General features: G+C 35.7%; 1 protein-coding gene across 1 annotated transcript; it reads left to right on the forward strand.

Moving 5' to 3' along the window:
* The first annotated feature begins 4870 nt into the window (after positions 1 to 4870).
* Positions 4871 to 22584, forward strand: DPT (dermatopontin). Its single transcript, XM_070751718.1, has 4 exons — positions 4871 to 5235; positions 13405 to 13530; positions 20512 to 20619; positions 21724 to 22584. Exons 1-4 carry the CDS (start codon positions 4937 to 4939, stop codon positions 21788 to 21790), a joined length of 600 nt encoding a protein of 199 aa, XP_070607819.1. The 5' UTR covers positions 4871 to 4936; the 3' UTR covers positions 21791 to 22584.
* The last annotated feature ends 395 nt before the right edge of the window (positions 22585 to 22979 follow it).

The raw sequence follows: 22979 nt of genomic DNA on the forward strand, positions 1-22979 counted from the left end.
ACAAGTTTAATATACACACAACATAAAACAATGCATAGTGAAAAGTGCCCACCACCCCGACACACACACATACCCCACCACCAAATCGGGGGTGTTTCTTATATAACCCACTTTGACCCAAGAGCAATATATCTATTTACATATTATAGAGTGATTCCAGTTTATTTGTTGTAGCTTGGTCTCGGATTCTACTCGTCATATAACGTCTAACCTTGTCCTGCATTGAAATAATACAATGTATCATATTCACAACATTACAATTAAAAAGATGTGTGTCTCCAGTCCTAAGAACTATGTTAATTAATTTCAAGTTTCTTAGGAATAAGAAATTTGAAATGAATTAACATAGTTTTTAGGACTGGAGACACACATCTTTTTAATTGTAACGTTATTCCTCTAAAATAAGACATAGATTCTATAACTTGCAGATACATTTTTTTCATTATTGAAGTACACTGAGTACAGTTTTTCTATATTTAAACTGTATCAACTTGCTTTCTTTGAATATGCCAGGCATCTTATAAGAGACCATAGCTAAGGTATTGTTTCTTTCTTTCACGGACAGCCTATTCTTTAGGCTTTGTAGAAGTGTTAACCTCTGGTATTAAAAATAAAGAGTCTGGTTACACCTTAAAAGCTTATGCTTTTTAATAAAATGTATTATTGGAAGTTACAAGCCTCTTTCTAATTCTCTGTCCCTGACAGCATGTAAAATAAGCCATCTGTAGCTTGGTAATCATTTAATTAATCAAATATAGTGTTTAATAGAAATTGTTGTGTTTATATAAAGTTTCTGTAAATATTTAAAAGGCTTGAAGTATGCAACTTCCAAGAATTCAAATTTTGCTATTTAGTTTTGAATTGCGTTCTTTAAAAAGTTTTCGCTGATATTAAAAGTTGAACACACACATATGGTAATATTGATTGTCCATGTGTTTTTACTTCTGAAAGTCATTTTAAAGTACATATATGCAAAAAAAATGGAATGGTATATCCACATTAATCATTCTGGATAAATGGTCCACGGGTGCCGCCATCTTTTTTTTTTAATGGGATTTTTTTAAAAAAAAATCTGCTAAAATTTTAATTTAATTTTAATTTTTCTGCTGAAAAAATTATTTTTTCTGGCACTTGCCATCTTGTTTTGGGCTTTTTTGTGGGCGGGGGAAATTGTTTTGGACTTTTTGACATTGCATGTGTGTGTCAAATCCTGACTTCTGTTTTCTCCCTGTGAATCAATGGGAAATTATTAAAAATGATTGTTTCAGAATTATCATACAGTATTTTGCCTGGTTATGATCATTCAGTCACTTCCCATGCTACTATAATAAAAGCTGAGATTGGGATAAAATATACCAAATATCACCTTGTGAGAAAAAATGATATTATGGGTATAGAAATGCTATGAATGAGGATGATTTCTGAAAGATGCTTAAAATACTATGAAATAATTATAATATTGGAACAAATTTATCAAGCATGATGACTTTCACCCTGGATGTGAGGCAAGAAAAGACCTTCTTTGCTCTGGGAAGACTTTGGTAGTTGCTGCCCCATTAGATATATATTCTCCATTTTCTTCTAAAGAGGAATAAGGTGGCTATGAACACTGGTTATGGTGCTCTTGTTCAGCTACATTTGCACCTAATAATTTTAAATTTTATCATAATTTAAAGCAATATTTGCAATGTAGCTCAATGCAGGATTTCAAATTAACACATTCTCAACAGATGGCTATACTTGTTGATACTTGAAGATTCGCCCACATTTCTGCAACACTCCGCGGCCTGCACTGGCTGCTGATCGGTTTCCGGTCACAATTCAAAGTGTTGGTAATGACCTTTAAAGTCCTACAAGGCATTGGGCCAGAATACATCCGGAACCACCTTCTACCACACAAATCCCAGCGGCCGATAAGGTCCCACAGAGTTGGCCTTCTCCAGGTCCCATCGACCAAACAATGTCATTTGGCGGGCCCCAGGGGAAGAGCCTTCTTTGTGGTGGCCCCGGCCCTCTGGAATCAATTCCCCCCAGAGATTAGAACGGCCCCCACCCTCCTTGTCTTTCGCAAATTACTCAAGACCAACCTTTGTCGCCAGGCATGGGGGAGTTAGGATATTCCTTCCCCTAGGCCATTACAAGTTATGTATGGTATGTTTGTGTGTATGTTTGTTAGTTGTTTTATTAAATTGGATTGTTACATGTTGTTTTTTATCATTGTTGTTAGCCGCCCCGAGTCTGCGGAGAGGGGCGGCATACAAATCCAATAAATAATAATAATAATAATAATAATAATAATAATAATAATAATAATAATAATAATAATAATAAGCAGTCCAATAATATTTGACAGAAATCTCCACCGACCGAAAGGAATTTCCTCCACAAGGGGCCTTTGGATTTCTCACTCCAATGAATTAAATAATCCTTTATAGCAAGATTGTTTTAGCACTTGTTGCCAGATAAGCATAATATGGCACTGTCAATATAAAAAATAAATAAATGAAGTGCATTTCCCCCTTGTACAGACTATGTATGAAACTGGAATATGACATGGAAATATTTCTTCCACGGACATTTGGAGCATCAAAAATGTGCTTTTGATTCATTGTCTTTACAATCAACCAAAATAATTGTATTTTCCAGGCTGCAGATTTGTTTGTGTTTTGCTCATGCAATGCCTTTAATGACTTTTCAGAGCTGAAAAGTTGTTCAGATCCAATGGAACATGCATAAAGCATTCTGGACATTCTTTCTGTGGAACATTTTGAAGGTGGAGACATGGATACTGGGCGTTGGCCCATATATTGTCCCATATATTCTCAACATTGCAGATTTAAGATATATGGACTTCAGCCCCAAAATTTCCCAGCCAGCAAAACCATACTTTTAAAAGTCTTCATTCAGAACAGTGACTGAAAATTTGGGAAAATATGATTATTTTCCTCTTCATTTGGAATTATACTACATAATTTTTTCCTTCTTTAGGAACAAGCAGGCAATGGTGCTTACTGTAATTTTTGAAGGGTGTGTCAGACCCATATTGTTCAAAAAGGCTCAGGCAAAGAGGCAATCCCAAAACCAGCAAACTCTGGGGAAGGGCAGGGGACAGAATGGATCTGCCCTCAATGTGAAAGGGATTGCCACTCTCGGATTGGCCTTTTTAGCCACACTAAATGCTGTTTTAGGACTAGAAAGCTTAGAACTAAGATGCCTTAAACAAGATCTAAGTATTGCCCACAAGATCATATGCTGCAACATCCTGCCTGTTGGTGACTACTTCTGCTTCAACCACAACAACACAAGAGCACACAACAGATTTAAACTTAATATTAAGCGCTCCAAACTTGACTGTAAAAAATATGACTTCAGTAACCGAGTTGTTGAAGTGTGGAACTCATTACCGGACTCCATAGTGTCATCCCCAAGCCCCCAACACTTTACCCTTAGATTATCTACAGTTGACCTATCCAGATTCCTAAGAGGTTAGTAAGGGGTGAGTACAAGTGCACTAGAGTGCCTTCCGTCCCCTGTCCTATTGCTTTCCTATATGTCCTATACCTTTCTTCTATTCCTATATCTCTTCTATTCTTTCATTGATATGTTCTATTACTATATCTTCTTTTCTATTATCTCTTAAATATATTTTACTATGAGTATATCCTCTATAACCTTCATCATGTATTTTACTGTGTGTACATAGATATATACCCACTAAAACCCTCATTGTGTATTGGACAAAATATAAATAAATAAATAAATAAATAAATGAATGAATGAATGAATGAATGAATGAATGAACGAACGAGCGAGCGAGCGAGCGAGCAAACAAACAAACAAACAAACAAACAAACAAACTCTTTCCAGAGCACGATACCATAGTCTTTCAAGACTAAAGGTTGCCAATGAATGAGAGCTACAGACAATGTGGATCATAGAATTACTTTACGTACTTATATTTCTCTGAAGTTTTAGAGTTAAGGGATTCCAGTAAAATAGCAATTAGGAATTTAAATACCTCGGGGAAGAAAAATAATAGAAAATAACCACAATGATATTTCTTATGAGATTTTTATCTAGTCATTTACAACCTTTGAGCACCATAGCAAAACAAAATAACATTATAACATATAATTATAATCCAGATTCCATTTGAATTGATATAGTAGGGTAGAAGAAAAAGAAGGGGGCAATGCTTTGAGATCTCCTTTGAGTTGAAGAGTCAGATCAAATAATCTTTCTGCCTTCCCATCCATTGGTTCTTTACTCAATCAAATACAGACCTCCACATATATATTATTCAATGAATGAGGAACATCTTGAAAAATTCCTGAGAAGGGGAAATCCTCCTGTGATCTAGAAAGTGTATTTATCAACTGTTTGCGCAAGTTACCTGGACTTAGTCCATTATTCCTGTTTGTTTATTTATTATTGTTTATTTATCCTTTCCCACTAAATTGTTAGAATTCTGACAGAGGTCATGTGTCTAGGTCATATAAACATAAATAGAATTAGGGATTTGTCAAAACAGCTGCTATCACAACAGAAAAAATTGCAACCTGACATTTTCCTGTGATTTCAAGAATTCCATCATTCCACTACTTACAGTAACTGAAATGTCTTATTCTTCTCCCCCTTTAGCTACTGAATGAACATGTGTTATTAAATCCCTTACATCTGGGATTATAAATGATTTATATTCCTAGGTTATCCCAGTTCTGATTATGTAAAGGATAGCGTGCTTATAAAATTCCACCTTAAAACTAATTAAATGTATCTGCAGCCAATTCTTTTGCTCAGAAATCTTATCTAAACAGTGACACATAGCATTTGGAGCTAGTTATCCCACATCTGGAATCCAAATGTTAGAGATGATTATAAAAAAGTCAGCACAGCCACAGCACTTAGGCGCTTTGCAGCCAGAAGCTCAAGCAACATGGACCTTATTCTTCTCTGCATGTTCCTGCCACTATTCACAGTGGCATGGGGCCAATATGGGAACTATTACCATTCCTATGATGACTATAGGGCTAATGATGACTGGGTTAATTTGTACCGGCAGGGTTTCAACTTCCAGTGTCCCCATGGGCAAGTGATTGTAGCTGTGAGGAGCATGTTCAGCAAGAAAGAAGGGTCTGATAGATTGTGGAATTATGCCTGTATGCCCACCCCAGACACACTTGGAGAACCTACTGAATGTTGGTGGGAAGAAATCAACAGAGCTGGACTGCAATGGTAGGAAACCAAGTTTAAACTTAATTTCCTGTTGTGTGTAGTTAAGCTGATGCAATGTTTCAGATGATGGATGCAAAACTGCATGTTAACACCATAATAGTTTGTTAAGTTAGTATCATCAGCTTTGTGGACTTCAGTGGTGATGCTGCTATTCATTTCTATATATGAACCAGCTATAACATTTTCTTTGTCTTCTGAGGTAAATGGAGTGCACTTATTGCATTAATTTCTAATTAAATTAACTAATTTAGTCTGGAGGACAGAAGGAAAAGGGGGGACATGATCGAAACATTTAAATATGTTAAAGGGTTAAATAAGATCCAGGAGGGAAGTGTTTTTAATAGGAAAGTGAACACAAGAACAAGGGGACACAATCTGAAGTTAGTTGGGGGGCGGGGAAATCAAAAGCAACATGAGAAAATATTTTACTGAAAGAGTAGTAGATCCTTGGAATAAACTTCCAGCAGACGTGGTTGGTAAATCCACAGTAACTGAATTTAAATATGCCTGGGATAAACATATATCCATCCTAAGATAAAATACATAAAATAATATAAGGGCAGACTAGATGGATCATGAGGTCTTTTTCTGCCGTCAGTCTTCTATGTTTCTATGTTTCTAATTGTTAGTTCCAAAATGTATTGAATTTCTTCTAACTGTTTTTCATCTTTTTAAGAAATTATGTTAATGACATAAAGTTGAGTTATTTTTGTAATTGTTTTTTGTGGGGGGAAGAAGAAAATGCTTGTCACGTAGTTATTTCCTTGTTTTGTTCCATTATTGGCTCTAGCCAAACATATTTCTGGATGCTCAAGTAGAACTTGCAAAACTTTAAAAAAATAGCCAAATAAAAACATTACGGCAGAATAAAAATAAACCTATGTAAATATATACAGTATAAGCAACTATATAAAGTAGCTTTAATGATACCACAGTTAACTATCTGCTACAAATATTGTTCTTCAGACATTTTAAGGACTGGCCCATGACAGACTGAATTTCAAAACATGGGGATAGCTGGTAGTACTGGGGTTAAATCACAGATCGAGTTCATGTCTGGTTTTGACATTGCAGAATAACAAATATTCAGTTATTTAATTGGCAGTTAATAAACTTCAGTCTGAGGTTTTAAGTAACCATTCACATTTGACATCCATGAAAAACTGTACAGATGCCAAGAAAATCTTCTGAACAAAGATGTCTGCATGTGAACAATCATGTATGTGTCACGATTAAATTTATTTATTTTATTTTTATTTATTTAATTGGATGTGTATGCCGCCCCTCTCCGAGGACTCGGAGCGGCTCACAGCATATATAAAAAAGAACAGTAATCCAATCCAATTAGTACTACAATATTAAAAACAATTAGAAAGAGAAGATTAACCTAAAAAATTAACTCATTATGCCTCAATGTCATCAGTTTTTTCCTTTAATTTTTGAAAACAAAAAGTGATTACATTTTTAAAATGTGTATCTTTGCAAGGGCTTGGAATTGAATTCTATTATTAATGTGCAAAATATTTCAGAGAACACCAAAAGAATCATCTGTTGCAAAAAGAAACTTTGAGTAAAAACTGCTGTTTTTGCATAATGGTATTATCTAATTGTTTATATGTTTATTTGCTTAATATCCTGCCTTGGTTTTGTATAATTCAGGGCAATGTATGTAATGTTCTCTCTTCCTATCTCCCCATCACAACAATCCTGTGAGGTAGAATGGGATGAGAAAGAGAGTGGCTGGCCAAGACTCACCCAGATCTCCTTTGTGGTCAAGCTCAAGATTTCTTGGTTTTTGGCAAAGCACTTTAACCATTATCTGATATGACATGATCTAAGTATTGCCCACAAGATCATATGCTGCAATGTCCTGCCTATCAAAGACTACTTCAGCTTCAACCACAACAACACAAGAGCACACAACATATTCAAGCTTAATATTAACTGCTCCAAACTTGACTGTAAAAAATACGACTTTAGTAATCAAGTTGTTGAAGCGTTGAACTCATTACTGGACTCTGTAGTATCATCCCCTAACCCCTAACACTTTACCCTTAGACTATCCACAGTTGACCACTCCAGATTCCTAAGAACTCAGTAAGGGGCCTACAAAAGCGCACTAGAGTGCCTTCCGTCCCCTGTCCTATAGTCTCTCCTATATCTCCTATATCTTATCTACTATCTCTATATATCTTATCTTATCTTATATCTCTATAAGCCTCATTGTATATTACAGTATTGTGTATTGGACTGACTAACTAACTAACTAACTAACTAACTAAATAAATAAATAAATAAATAAATAAATAAATACTTAAATATATATGCTATTAAAACGCCCATTGTCATGACCTTTAACTGGGTGAAACATAGGACAACAGCCTTTGAAGCGTGGTGCCTTAAAGGGGTAATTTACATAATGTGTCCAAAATCTGTCATCCCTTACTCCCAAAGAAATGAAATTTGGGGAAGTTATGGCTAATTCAGTGCTACTGAAACAAAATATATCCTTCCATTGAAATAAATTTGACAGTGTACAGAGGGCTTCAAGGGAAAGGAGATCCTCCCTAGACTCTTCCTTACCAGTACAATATGGAATTCCCACCCACCCACCCACCCAAAAGAACTAACATGGGATAGTCCTCACAGGTTTTTCAGCCAACTGAAATGCAACGCATAGCTTTAAGTGCAAACTACCTTGCATGGGTTAAATTATGTGAATACATAAAAAGAACAGTTCATGGTGTTTTGCAGCAGAATTTTTTAAATGTATTTTATTTATGGAGGTGGGGGGTAGAATTTAGAGGCTATTAAACCATTTTAGTCCTTAAAAATTCTTAGAAACATCAACATTTGGGCATGCATAAGTGCACCAGTGTTCCTTCCGTCCCATGTCCTAATGTTTCACTCTTACTAGTAACATGTATATAAACATTGTTATATCTTTGTATACTACCAATACATACAGTATTTGACAAAGTAAATTCTAATTGGACCCAGTTTGGAAATAACACAGACCAGTGTCAACGTCTACCTGAAGGAGGTTTTCTACCTCTGCTGGACTCACTAATTCTCCTGATTCTTTGACTTCTGTAACAATCTGACATTTATCATAGTAAAACCTGAAAATCTTGTTATATGCCAAATACTTATCAGACTAAGGAAGTTCTAGTTCACTTTACCAAAGAACACCACGCCTCATAGTCTTGTGGTCCACCTTTCCCATTTACCTCAGAATCCCAAAGTTAAGTCCTTTGTTACATTCTTGCCATAGCTATATGAGGAAGTTGTCTGCGTAGAATCCTGTATAGTCATACATTCTCTACTAAACAAATAATTCCCTCAACATTGTCAGACTTTCTGCTAAATCTGCACTTCTATTCTACTAGTTTTTCTCATCATTCCTATCACCCATTTCCTCCCTTGTTGACTGTATGACTGTAACTTGTTGCTTATATCCTAAGATTTTTATTAATATTGCTTCTTCATTGCTTATTTGACCCCTATGACAATCATTAAGTGTCGTACCACATGATTCTTGACAAATTTATATTTTATTTTATGTACGCTGAGAGCATATGCACCAAGACAAATTCCTTGTGTGTCCAATCACACTTGGCCAATACAATTCTATTCTATTCTATTCTATTTCTACATTTCTAATTATCAAAATGTAAAATGCCATAAGAAACAATCTTACAATTTCAGGTTAAATAAAAACATTACAGTAACTATATACAAAACATTTTCACATCTGTTAACAATAATATTTATGTTATATGCAGAAAAGAAAGTAAAAAAAGGAAGATAGAGAAAAATATTCTTTTAGCTTTTTTGCTTTGTATTAGTTTTTATTTGAAATTATAATTCTTATGAAAATTACTATAAAACAATAATATTTTTTTTTGCATATGTCTTTAGGCTTTGTTTATTGATTTGGGGCCAAGGCTGCTAAGAAATCGGAGTGACAGTTTCTTTGATGAAGAAAGACCTGGATGAGGGATATTTAATATGAAAAAAAAATACAAACCAATTAAATATATGTAATAAATATTCAGTTGTATCCAGTGAAGGGCTACCAAAATTTTTACTACCACGCTGTGGGCATGGCTTATGTAGGATGCCCTGCATTTTCTTTCAATATCTTTCTGTGCAAATTGGGTGCTCTGGGGTGGAGCTCCATTTTTGCTACCCCACTGCGTTCCCCCCCACACCGTCCGGGCAGCAGCCCACCCCTGGCTGTATCATTATAGTTAGGAAACAAAGAGGTTTACCCCTCAACAGAGGATATTTTTGAATAATTTATCTTCACAAAAACCTTGTAAGCTAAGAAAGTACCCAGGACTTCCAATGGTTAATAAGGGACTGATGATTTCAGAGGCCTGTTCTGTCTCCATTATATCATCCTTTTTCCCTATGGTTGAGTCACAGCAGAGAAGTTTATTTTTGCCCTGAAAATCTGCTTAGTTAGATATGATAGTGGAACACAAGTATTTCTATTTTGTGGCCTTTAATTTAGTTTTTAAAAATCATAGAAACCTCAGAAACTGCCTTACTTTGAGTCAGATCTTTAATCCAACAGTTTCAACATATCAGCCTTGAAAGGCAACAGCTGTCTAGGATTTCAGCCCAGGATATTTTTTTTTGACTTCTTGGTAATCTGAAGGATTAAATCTGGAATTTTCAGAATAGAAAGTCTGTTCTACAGTTCCTTCCTCATTATTGGAGATAATCAAAGGGAAATAAAAAGAAGAAGAAAAAAAATGTTTTTATTTTATCAGAAACATTGGATTTTCTGACTGGACATTTTCTTCCTGGTGGAAATTTCCATCTTACCTTGGCTTCTGTTCCACATGGTGAAATTAGCTACCACTGCACTATATTTATTTTATTTTATTTATTTATTTTGTCAAGTGTGTACAAAGTATAAACATAATTGTGAATATGTAAGAATATACAAGCATGGCTATGAATATATGATATTTTACAAAAACTTGAGGACATTAGGACAGGGATGGTAGACATGCTGGTGCACTTATGCACACCCCTAACAGACCTCTTAGAAATGGGGTGGGGTTAACGGGAGACAGTCTAAAGTTAAAGTTTTGGGGTATTGGGGAAGAAACTACAAAGTAAGGTAATATATTCCAGGTATATTACCTTACTCTGTTGCTGAAGTCAATTTTTTTGCAATCAAGTTTGGAATGGTTTATGTTAAGTTTCTATCTATTGTGAGCTCATGTACTGTTGCGGTTGAAGCTAAAGTAGTCATTGATAGGTAGGACATTGTGGCAGAGAATTTTGTGCACTACACTTAGGTCAGATTGAAGGTGGTGTAGTTGTAAATTGTCTAAGCCCAGAATTTTAAGTCTGGTGGCATAAGGTATTTTGTTGGGCACAGAGGAGTAAAGGACTCTTCTCATGAAATATCTCTGGACATTTTCAATTGTATTAATGTCCGATATATAGTGTCCAGATAGATGAGCTGTACTTAATAATTGATCTATGAAATGTTTTATATGCTCTGGTTAAAATATTACCAGAGAAGAAGTCATGCAATATTAGGTTAACCACTCTTAATGCCTTCTAAGCGATGCTGTTGCAGTGGGCTCTGGCACTTAGATAATTAGAGATGAGTACTCCAAGGTCCTTAACTAAGTGAGGATCATCAACAAGGTTGTAATCATCTAGTTTGTATTTTATGTTCTGATTATTTTGCCAATGAGTAAGACTGAGCATTTGTTGATTGAGATTTGAAGTTGTCACTTGTTTCACCATTCTTATACATAGTAAAAGTCTTTTTGAAGGGTAGTAGCAGTTGGATAGTTTTACATCATCTGTGAAGAGGATGCAGTTGCTTTTTATATTATCATGAAGGTTATTTATGTAAAGTATAAAGAGAGTTGATCCTAAAATGCTGCCTTGGGGACACTGCTGTTAAAAGTTATAGGATTTGATAAAGTCCTTCCTATTTTGATCATTTGTTACCTGTTTGACAGGAACATAATTATCCATTTGTGCAGGGGTCCAGAAATACTATAAGATTTTAATTTTAAAAATACTTTGTGTTGTATCAGTGAGTCAAAGGCTTTACCGAAGTCTTTAAATTGTGTCTATTGCTTTGCCCTGGTCAAGTTGTGTAGACCATATGTTTTTACAGTGTAGAAGTTGCAAATTGCAAGATAATATTTTTCTGAAATCAAATTGTTTGTTAGAGAGTAGGTTGTTTGTTATCTAAGTGGAGGGTAATGGATTTGTTAACGATTGATTCCATGACTTTGCAACATAAAGAGATTGGTCTGTAATTTTCTCGGATCTCCCTTTTTGAAGATTGGGATGACCGTGGCTAGTGACCATAAATTGGATAGGGAGCTAGTCCTGAAAGATTTCTCAAAATTATTCTCAGATGTTCTGCTAGGGCAGTGGAAAGTTTTTTTAAGAATTAGGCACATAGTCCATCTGGTCCAATTGATAGAAATGGTTTAAATTGCATAGTGCCTTTCCAATGTTGTCTTCTGTAAAATCAAAGTGTATTAAATCATTCTAATTGTTAGTGGTTCAACTAGAAAATATTGGACTCGAGTTGCTGTTTAAAAAGACTGAACTGAAGTTAAAGAGGTTGGCTTTAACAGTTTCATTATTACAGTCTTTATTGTCAGGTCTTTTTAGGGGTGGGATGGTTCTCATCTCTTGAAGTTTGTTTTTTTACAAAATTGTATAAGGCATGGTTGGATTTCATGTGCAGGAGGTTTTTCTCTTGTTTGATATGGTAATTGGTGCATTCAGTCTTTATTTGTTCGCATATGTTTTTGTAGCGGCTTTTGAAGTTGGCTATGTAGCCAGTTTTGTTTGCTTGCCAAATATTTTTTTTGTTGTTGATCTTCACAATGATTTTCTTAAATCAATATGGTCTTAAAGATGGTTTTACTGTTTATATTCAAAGCAATTCTGGTTGTTTTTAATAGTTAAGGAGAAAAAATAGACATAAGAACAATAAACTAGGGTGGTAAACATTGATTTCTCCACTTCTTATTGCCTAATGGTGGGGAATGCTTATTGATTCCTGCTGTTCTCTACATCTGAAAGATAGCTATGGTGAGGATAACCACAAGCCATTTTCAAAATGATTTCAAAGGGTTGGAGAGTGAAAAAAAGGGTTGTTAAGTGCCTGGAGAATATGCAGATATGTATCTGTATATCTATTTTTGTTCTTCCAAACTGAACAGTGCGAAGGATGAAGCCAAGATTTTTATGCATTGCATATTTAAAAGAATTGAAGAAGAACATGGTTTGGCATCTAGTTTTCAAAAAAAACAAAAGAGGCTATAGCTTTTCAGGAAATAAGAGTGGCAGTATATGGAAATATTTCATATGGTTAGAAGTTTGACTTAATAGACTTGTTAAAAATGAAATGGAGGAAACAAGCAGGAAGAAAACTCTGTACAGAATTTCTTTATGCTGGATTTAGAGTGGTCACTTCCATTTTCTCAAAACAAAAATAAATTCATACACTGTACTAATTTTTGGCTCAGAAGTAATTTTTTTAAAATGCTATAATTTAAACAGGAAAAAGAAAACACCTCCCAGATGGATGGATAGGTTTAACAGCCACAATTTTATCTCCTTTCTTATGCTTCTTTAAGAGAAAAAATATTTATGAGAATCTGGTCCTTAGTAATTCTCAAACAATGAACAGTTGCCGGAACAGGGGATGGCTAATCTAGTGAAGAGAAGGACCAGAAGAATCATGTTAACGGTGTTCCAATATTTGAAGGGCTGCCACAGAGAGGAATGCGTCAAGCTGTTTTCCAAGGTCCTGAAGTTCAGACAAGGAATAATGGATGAAAACAGAACAAGGAGAGATTCAAGTAGAAATAATGAGAACTTTTCTGACAGTGAGAACAATCAACCAATGCAACAGCTTGCCTTCTGAAGTTGTGGGAGCTTCATCGTTGGAAGAAGAAGAGATTGAACTGCCACCTGACAAAAATTGTGGAGGGTCTGCTTGGGTGGAGGGTGAGATTAGATGGCCTCCAAGGACCCTTCCAACTCTCTTAATCTGTATCAGTTGCCACTAGTTTCTAATAATCTGCACGGAAAGGCTTGTAGTTGTGATTTTTATTTTCCTAATGTTTATGTGCTTTAAAATGTGGGTTTTCTCCCCTCCAGGTATCAAACATGTTCAAATAATGGGCTAGTGGCAGGATTCCAGAGCCAATATTTTCCATCTGTGCTTGATCGAGAGTGGCAGTTTTATTGTTGCCGCTACAGCCGGAGATGTCCATACTCATGTTGGTGAGTTCACAAAACTGAACTGTCTATCCATATTAATCCATATTATTGCAATTCAAGATCAGAAGCTAGCTCTGGGAAACGATTGTCCAAGTCATTACACCTTCACCAGACAAAGTAGCAAAAACACAAAAGGAGGGGAAAAGTGGCAGAGATGGACTATTTCAGAGAACATGCTCAAATCAATGTCATTATTTTTTACAATGTTACCATTGATATGTTTAAAATTACACTATAAATGCTAAGTTAGGCTTGATATGTTGTATGTGTGTACACACACGGTGTGGTTGTTTTAACTGTTCAGTTGTGTCTGACTCTTGGTGACTTTATAGACAAATGCTCTCCATGCTACATACTCCAAGCCTTCAAAAAACTTAATATTCTGACTTTGTCAATATGTTGGTCATAGTCTGATTCACTTTGCATCATGTCTCCCCCCCAAAATTTTCCATCCTAAGTAACAGTATAAATCTGACCTTCATCTTTCTTTATAAAAAGATGGAGTAGGGTGCAGATCAGATCATCCTGTGCTTACTCTAGGAAAAGGCAGCTTCAACATATGCCTTTTACAAATGTTTTACTTTTCTGTCTTATGGGAAAGATAAGTGTAGTCTTTTCTATGCAAGATGGATTCTAGCAAGAGTTCAGATTGTAAAAAGATTCTCCAAGGACTGGTAGCAGGATAAAAATACAAGAAATATAAAATATAGCTATGAAATTATCATAATTTTTGTATGTATATTTATTTTTGTATATAAATTATGTATAATTTATATACATAAATTATACTTGTAGCTGATTGTTTCCAAACTGTTCAAGTAAGTTCACATTTCATAATGTATAATAAATCAAGTTGATCTCTTCTTTAGTTGGTTTCATAGTATAATCCTTTGTGGAATCCAGAAATTTTATCTCTCTTTCTGGATCATAAGATATGCTATTTTTTTGTAAAGGTGATTGAAATCACTCATTATTTCGAAAATCTGTTTTGAACTCCTTTATTTCATTATCTGTCTCAAGATCATTCTATACATCCCAGGTAAATGAAAATATTTATTTTGTACTACATTACTTTTGATGTTAATGGGAAAGGTTGCTTCTTTGTAGGTAGATATGTCTACTCAGAATTTGCTCCAATGAATTGAGGAGAGGTTATTCTAAAATAATTGTACATAAACAACTCTGACAATTAGTCACCACTTTCTGAAACTTGCAACAAATCATTCACATCGTAAATTTGGAGTTTGATTGTTAATGCAATTGTGCTAAATCCAAATTTTATCTCTGCTGTTAAGAGGCAAATGTGTGAACAAATGTGTTCTTAAACTGATCGAACAAAGCCCATTCAAGTTACTTAGACAAAACACTGAAGGATCCTCCACCCCTATTTTTTAAAAACAGTAATTGCAACAAAACATTTATTGTGGTACTTATTTGTTGGGCCATTCAGGAGCTGGGGTAAAACCAGTGAAGAACTGCAAAAATTGTTACTATCACATTGTGGGTGTGGCTTATTTTGTGGGTGTGCCTTGCTGGCCATGTGACCAGGTGGGAGGGGTTTGATGATCATGTGACTGGGGGTGGCTTAAAGGCAGTGATGGGCTCCTACAGGAACGGTCAGAAACACAGTTCTGGTAGCAAAATTTGGAGCTCTACCCCAGAGCACCCAATTTGCACTGAAAGATGTTGAAACAAAATGCATAAGCCATGCGCACAGTGTGGTAGTAAAAATTTTGGTAGCCCATCACTGCTTAAAAGTCATGTGACTGGCTTAAAGATGGTCACCTTGACGTCACTCACATGAAGGATTTGGGCTAGGGTTAGGGTGCCTGGCTTCTCTTTGCCACAAAGAGATAAATTTTCCCTTACTGTTACTGAACATTCAAAATATACTATTTAATTCCATGTACAGTAATACCTTGTCTTACGAACCTAATTGGTTCCAGGGGGAGGTTCGTAAGACAAAAAGTTCGTAAGACGAAACATTGTTTCCCATAGGAAACAATGTAAAATCCATTAATCCGTGCAATGAAAAAAAACCCGCAAAAAAACGCTGCCGCCCGGCTGTCATCTTTTGAAACAGCCAGGGGTGCTTCCCAGCGTCCTCCTGAACCCGAACGCCAAACCCGAACTTCCGGGTTCGGCGTTCGGGAGGCCTCCGAGAAGCCCCCCGGCTGTTTTAAAAGGTGACAGCTGTGTGGCGGGGCTTCCCAGCGGCCTCCCGAATGCCGAACCCGGAAGTTCGGGTTTGGTGTTCGGGTTCAGGAGGATGCTGGGAAGCCCCCCGGCTGTTTCAAAAAGCGACAGCCGGGCGGCGGGGCTTCTTGGCAGCGGCGGCGGCGGGTTCATAAGAAGAAACAAGTTCGTAAGAAGAGGCAAAAATTTTCTGAACCCCAGTTTCGTATCTCGGGTTGTTCGTAAGACGAGGGGTTCGTATCATGAGGTACCACTGTATATATACCATATGCATACATACATATTACACACAGGCTCACAAAAATATACATTATCTACTATATAAAATCTATGTACACATACAAGCACGCGCACTGCTCTTCTAAAATTATACACATTCAACCTTATTTACTGTGATGGGAAAAAGATACCCAGAGCCCAAAAGAGAAAAAAAGAAGAAATATTCAAAATCTTTCTAACAGTTCTATGTACCTGACCGTACCTGTAGGAGCCCATCATTGGGTAAAACCTTTCTTTCTCACAATGTAAAAGCAAGCAATAATGTAGGAACTCAGGAAAGAAAAATACTGATTACAAACAACTTTCAACCATACTCCAAACAAGCAGCATTCTGCACATTTGATAAACATTATAAGAACTGTATTTCTGTGACATTTCTACCACAATAGCCATGTCATAGATTAAGAAGTGACATCTGGCAAATGCAAGAAAGTTGATTGTTGTGCGTGCAAATTTTATGCTTTTAATTTGGAAGCACCCTACTTTTCTGAAAAGTAAGTGTGTTTAGCAGGATTTGCCAACAGAAAGAAAAAAAAAGATTGGCAATCACTTCTCCTGGCAGCAGCAGGTGAATTGCCCAAACTGAACACCTGGTAACCATACTAAAGCATCCCAATCTGGAAATAATGTTCTTACAGGAACTGAAGAGTCCATCTGCCATCATCACAGGACTAGAATAGTTAAGAGAGCAGTGAAGTGCCTTTAAATCATACATGAAGTGTCAATGGTAGACTGAGGGAATAGTTGATCTAAAGCCTTTATCTAGCCATCTGTTAATCTTCATGAAGCTGCAGTATGTATGAATTTGAATAAAAATAAGCTGAAAGATCAAAAAATCTTGAAACAAACTAAACCCTGGAACATACAAGGGTAAGATGATATATATTCACTTAAGGTAACAATTGTACATTATGAAAAGTAGCTTGTTAATATTATTGCTGAAGCCTATCATGAAGATTTCTGCTAAATATGAAACATATGTTTGGGTTCTTTGGTGCTTATCACATTTTAAACACTGTACTGCTACTTTTAGAAGATATGTGCTAGGATGCATATTCAGGATTATCTAGCTCAGTGATGCCAAACCTTTTGGGCTCAGTGTATGAAAATGCAGAAAATGTCTAACTTGATTCTTCTGGTGCATGATACCACATTCTTCCTTCCCAAGACACAAGAGAGGGGCGGCATAGAAATCCAATAAATGAATGAATGAATGAATGAATAAATAAATAAATAAATAAATATAACAGATATAATTGCAAACATTTTTTCAATTTGTCTTTGTCCCTCAGAACAAATTACCTATTGGATCCATATTTCATGAGGTCCAGAAAATTTGTGGCTTTGCAGTTTCTAAAATGAGAGGGAAAGAACATTTCATTCTCACGTGATTTTTAGAGCCACCAGAGGCCTCATGGGGGCACCCCACATTCTTGTCCAGCCTCTTCAGCCTCAGAAAATATCAGAAAACTAAGAAGAATGGGACATAGTGGCATGTCATCAAATATGACATGGCGTGTCACCTGTAGCATGTGTGTCATCAGTTTGCCAGTGGAATAACTTGCCTCCAGAAGTTGTGAATTTCCCAACACTGAAAGTTTAAAGAGATTGGACAACTCTTTTTCTGAAATGCACGGTGGGCTGATTTAACGGCCGGCCGAAATTGCGCCGGGCCCAGGAAGAACACGGCCTCGGCGCTTTGCCAATTTAGGCAACAGTGATCTCATCGGGTACCGTGAGATCGCTGTGGCCTGGCTTCGTGCTTTGGCGCACAGCCTTCGGGAGCTGGGGGATTACCAGGGCGAGCCTGATAAATAGGGTTGGACTAGAAGACCTCCAAAGTCCCTTCCAACCCTTCTCTTCTCCCCTCCCCTCCCATCCCCTCTCCTCTCCCCTCCCCTGCCATTCCATTCCATTCCATTCCATTCCACTCCATTCCATTCTTTGTATATGGAGACTTGGATATAGTGATGGGAACAGTGTGCAATTTTAATCAATTAAGGAACAAAAGTTTGTCTAGATTTTATTGCTTCCATGTGCATTGCCTCGGCAAGTTGAAAATTTCTGACATAGTAAATTCAGTCTGAATTGTAAATAGTTCCAGAATTTTGAAGTTCTATGGTGCTTTTAAAATCTTCCTCTCCCCCACCCCAATGTTATTCTGTTATAACTAATGCTTAGATAATGCATTGAATGGTCCTTTGAAAAACAAGGAAAAAAGCAGAACAACCAGTAATTAAATCACATAGACTGGGTTTATGAAAAAGTAAACTTACCCAACAAAGTTGGTACTTATATGCTTCATTATGGAGAAATATAGAGTAATTTTATTCTCTGTAATTGTTAGGATGGCATAGACAGATAGACGCCACAGCACTGTGTTAACAAAATGAAACTTCACATTCTTAATTTCTGTTTGTTAACACTTTGGGCAAGTTACCGTGACTTACAAGTTTTTCCTATGTCATCTTATTGAACAGTAAAGATATACAACTCTCTGGGGTGGTTGGTTTATATGGAATTTTGTAGTAGGTTTTTTTTTTACAACATGTGTGCCATGGGAACTGTCCAAAAACCAACCACTGTTTTGTAGGCAAGCTGGTAATATTACCCTACTGACTACTCTAACTTTTAAATATCTTGCTCCTCCTCTATCTCTTAATTTGTTTATTTCTCAACAAGTAAGAAGTAAATACTGTATCGACTATAAGGAGCCATAGTGGCACAGTGGTTAGAATATAATATTGCAAGCTGACTTTGCTCACTGCCAGGAGTTTGATCCTGACTGACTCAAGGTTGATTCAGCCTTCACGAAGAACTTAAAACTCCTTATTCTAGTTTTAAGCAAAACTCATTCCTTTAGCTAGCTATGACTAGTGACCACTTTAATACCACTTTAAAGATCACATTTTAAGATTAAAGAACACATATTTACATTCTTGAGAAAGAGAATTTCCCTGAGGATGGGCTTCAGCACAAGTCTGAAAGTTTGGAAGACTATGCCTCTAGTCCTAATAACTGACTCAAATTGGAACCCCTCACATTTTTTAGACACATAATAGAAAACAGCTCATCTGTTTGGAACCCATATCGCATCTCAGACATTAACACCCTTGAAAATGTCCAGAAGAGCCCTTCACTCTTCCACTTGAAATAGAATATCCTATGAGACTAGACTTTCAATCCTGGGCCTAGAAAGTTTAGAACTAAGACGCCTTAAACAAGCTCTAAGTATTGCCCACAAGACCATATGCTGCAACGTCCTGCCTGTTGGCACTACTTCAGCTTCAACCACAACAACACAAGAGCACACAACAGATTTAAACTTAATATTAACCGCTCCAAACTTGACTGTAAAAAATATGACTTTAGTAACCAAGTTGTCGAAGCGTGGAACTCCATAGTGTCATCTGCAAACCCCCAACACTTTACTCTTAGATTATCTATGGTTGACCTATCCAGATTCCTAAGAGGTCAGTAAGGGGTGAGTACAAGTGCACTAGAGTGCCTTCCGTCCCCTGTCCTATTGCTCTCCTATATCTCCTATACCTTTGTTCTATTCCTATATCTCTTCTTCTATTCTTTCATTGATATGTTCTATTACTATATCTTCTTTTTTATTATTTCTTAGATATATTTTACTATGAATATGTCTATAACCTTCATCATGTATTTTACTATGTGTATATAGATATATACCCACTAAAACCCTCATTGTGTATTGGACAAAATAAATAAATAAAAATAAAATAAATAAATAAATAAATAAATAAATAAATAAATAAAATTAAACTGATAAAACTCATAGCTTTTTCTGTCTCCCTTCCCAGATCCACAGGAATTGGTATCAATAGGAGAAAAATGGATTCCTAGGATACACTGACTTTTTTGCTTCTAAAAAAATGAATATTCTGACCAAGTATAGTCACATTCTGTACTTAGAATTTTTAAAATAAAATAAAAACTTCTTTGAAAAAAGAAAGAAAGAACACCCTACTCCTACTTTCTGAAGATTACTTAATTGTTTTCAGGTCTTCTGAGATTTGTCAAAGGTGCTCAACTATCTGAATTGAGTATCAACCAGTGATGGGCTACAAAAAATTTTCCTACTACACTGTGAGCGTGGCTTATGCATTTTGTTTCAACATCTTTCAGTGTAAATTGGGTGTTCTGGGGTGGAGCTCCATTTTCGCTACCCCACTGTGTTCCCCCCCCATCCGGGCAGTAGCCCACCCCTGATTATCTACTATATAAAGTGTATGCACACACACGCACACACAGCTCTTCTAAAATTATACACATTCAACCTCATTTACTGTGATAGGAAAAACAGACCCCAGAAGGGGAAAAAAGAAAAAAAAATCAAAATTTTGCTTCCGGGTACTGCGTACCTGATCATACCCATAGGAGCCCACTACTGGTGTCAACTATCAATGGGATTTGCAATAGACTATTATTATTGTACAAAATAGGGAAATGATTGTTATTTTCTTTTTCCTGACTTATAAGGATGACAACAGAACATCCAGATCACTATGGAGAAGATATGGACATGATGTTGTATTCCTATGATCATTATATCCGCGGAGCAACTACAACGTTCTCTGGTGTAGAAAGGTCAGATTCAGAAATGATGTTGAAAGCTAAATCTTTGCCTTAACATGACTACACTGTGAAACATTTTTTTTAATTAAAGATGAAGATGAAATAATTGCCTAGGGGTGGTAGGAGCAATGGACATAATGGAAAGCATGATGACTTTTCTGAGAGCCAGAATGAACCTTTAACGCTTTACAATTAGATAACAGTCAGACAAAACAACCAGCCTATTTTTATCTCACACAATAGTATCTTAATAGATTCCCTTTCAGTAATGGCAAATCCAAAACTAATACTTTAAGTATAGAAAGTGCCTAGCACTGGCCATTGACGGGAAAAGGGGTTTTTATTATATATTAAATATGGATATTGATATTGTATATAAGGATATTTATATTGTATATTCAAGACATCAATTACAATATTTTTAACATATAGATCTACAGTACTGTACTTATTTGAGTGAAGTGGCTTCTACAGCTTTTGTAGAATTAAAGGAAGATTCCTTAAAAACTGCAATTTAGCGTAACAGGTTGAAGTTGTAGGATCAAAAGAAACTATAACTGAATTCCTGATATTTTAGAGAGGATTATGTTATAACGACTGGTCCAAAGTCACGTAGCTGACTTTGTTCCTAGATGAAAATTCATATTTTCCCAGGTTGTAGCCTGGTAGCTTTAACTATTAACTGGCTCCATTTAATCATTGCATCTAGCAAAAAGAATAGAGCTAGAAAATCTTCTCAGTTTTAATAATGAAAAATTTGTTTCTACCTCTTTTTCAATGCAATATGTTTTGCTTTAGTTTGTTTCTAAGCAGCATTGCTTGTGGATAAAATTGCATTTTGGGAAAATTTTACGAGACCATCCAAAACAAAAAATAAAGTATAACAACTTTATTTAAACTCAAGACCCAAGTATTTCAAAATCTCCCTAGAGACCTTGTTAAAGGAAGGAAAGAATAAATATATATTGATGGCTGTTTTTCTTTTGCTAGAAAACCATAGTTCATTAAAAAAAAATCTATTGTAAATAAATCTAAATCAGAATCTTAACATATTTGGTGTTGTCTTCCTATTTACAATGTATTAAACTTTATTTTTTTATTTCTCTTCCTTTGCAGAGATCGTCAATGGAAATTTATTGTCTGCAGGATGACAAATTATGACTGTCAATTTCAAAATGCTTAAAAATTCTGAGTACTGTATATGCTATACTTCAGAGTTTGGGCAGGAAATAAATAAAAAAGGGAAAGGGAAAAAAGATAGGAAAGTCAATTCAGTAATAACCTCTTACAGAGGTTTGACTCTCGTATTCCAAAAAGCCTGATAAGTACAATATTGAGTTCAGATTTTCTTTCTGCAGGTGAATTAATAGGTGAATTCTTATTAGAGAATAGGTTTGCTGCCTTTGATTTCATAATCTTTGCAAAGTACTTGAATTTCCATTGCTTTCCATTCATATGCCTAGTCAGTTGCAACTGCAGAATCAATGTTAATTTGGGAGTATGCATGGCCAGTCTCTCTTCCCATAATAGTGGAACTTTTATTCTTCTCTTATGCTAGTGTCAATTCTCATATGTGTCACTATTATTAACTGGGCATATAAGTACCTGCTGGGCAGAGGGCAGCCTTTGAGAAAGCTGCAGTTCATTCTCCCGATTTTTTTTAAACAGTTACAGATAGATGCTTACTTGCTTAAACTTGGATAAAGTGACTTCCTTTGTTATTTAGCTACTCTGTACAAATACACCTTGGTTTTGATGAGCAACTTTATATCCACTGCATCTGCAAAAGAGCTCTCTTTATTCATATTAATTCACGTTTCTGAGATTAGGGGGGAAATTGGAAACCACATTATTATTATATTATATCCATGTTAATAGCAAGGCTGGTTGGTAGCAGTCACTTTTAAATATTGTTCACTTACATTTTAAATGGTTTGTTTACACCAAGTGAAATAAAGTACATTTTGAGGACCATGATATCTCCATTTTGAATGGTATCAGATTATTTTTGTTAACTGGTATGTACAAACTGTGCACAAAAACTGATGCTATTCCAGTGGCTTTTGCATTGTAGCTCAAATGTGAATATAATTTTGTTCAACATTGTTTAAAGCTTAACTATGAAGGCAGTCACTGAGAAATAATGGTAAAAGAGCATTACTTTAGAATCAAATATAAACAAATGCTGTGCAATTTATTCTAAATACCAGTATCTATTATTCAAGTATATTATGAATTAGTACAATTAAATGAATAAAATAAATAAAATTATACGGCAATTCAGTAGCTTTTAAGCAGTTTTTAACAATTGTTCGTGCATTTAATAATTGCAAACAAATTAACTGTAGAGATTCTGTTACTAAATGCTTAAT

The sequence above is a fragment of the Erythrolamprus reginae genome, chromosome 4 (assembly GCF_031021105.1).
Source record: "Erythrolamprus reginae isolate rEryReg1 chromosome 4, rEryReg1.hap1, whole genome shotgun sequence".
Taxonomy (NCBI): domain Eukaryota; kingdom Metazoa; phylum Chordata; class Lepidosauria; order Squamata; family Dipsadidae; genus Erythrolamprus; species Erythrolamprus reginae.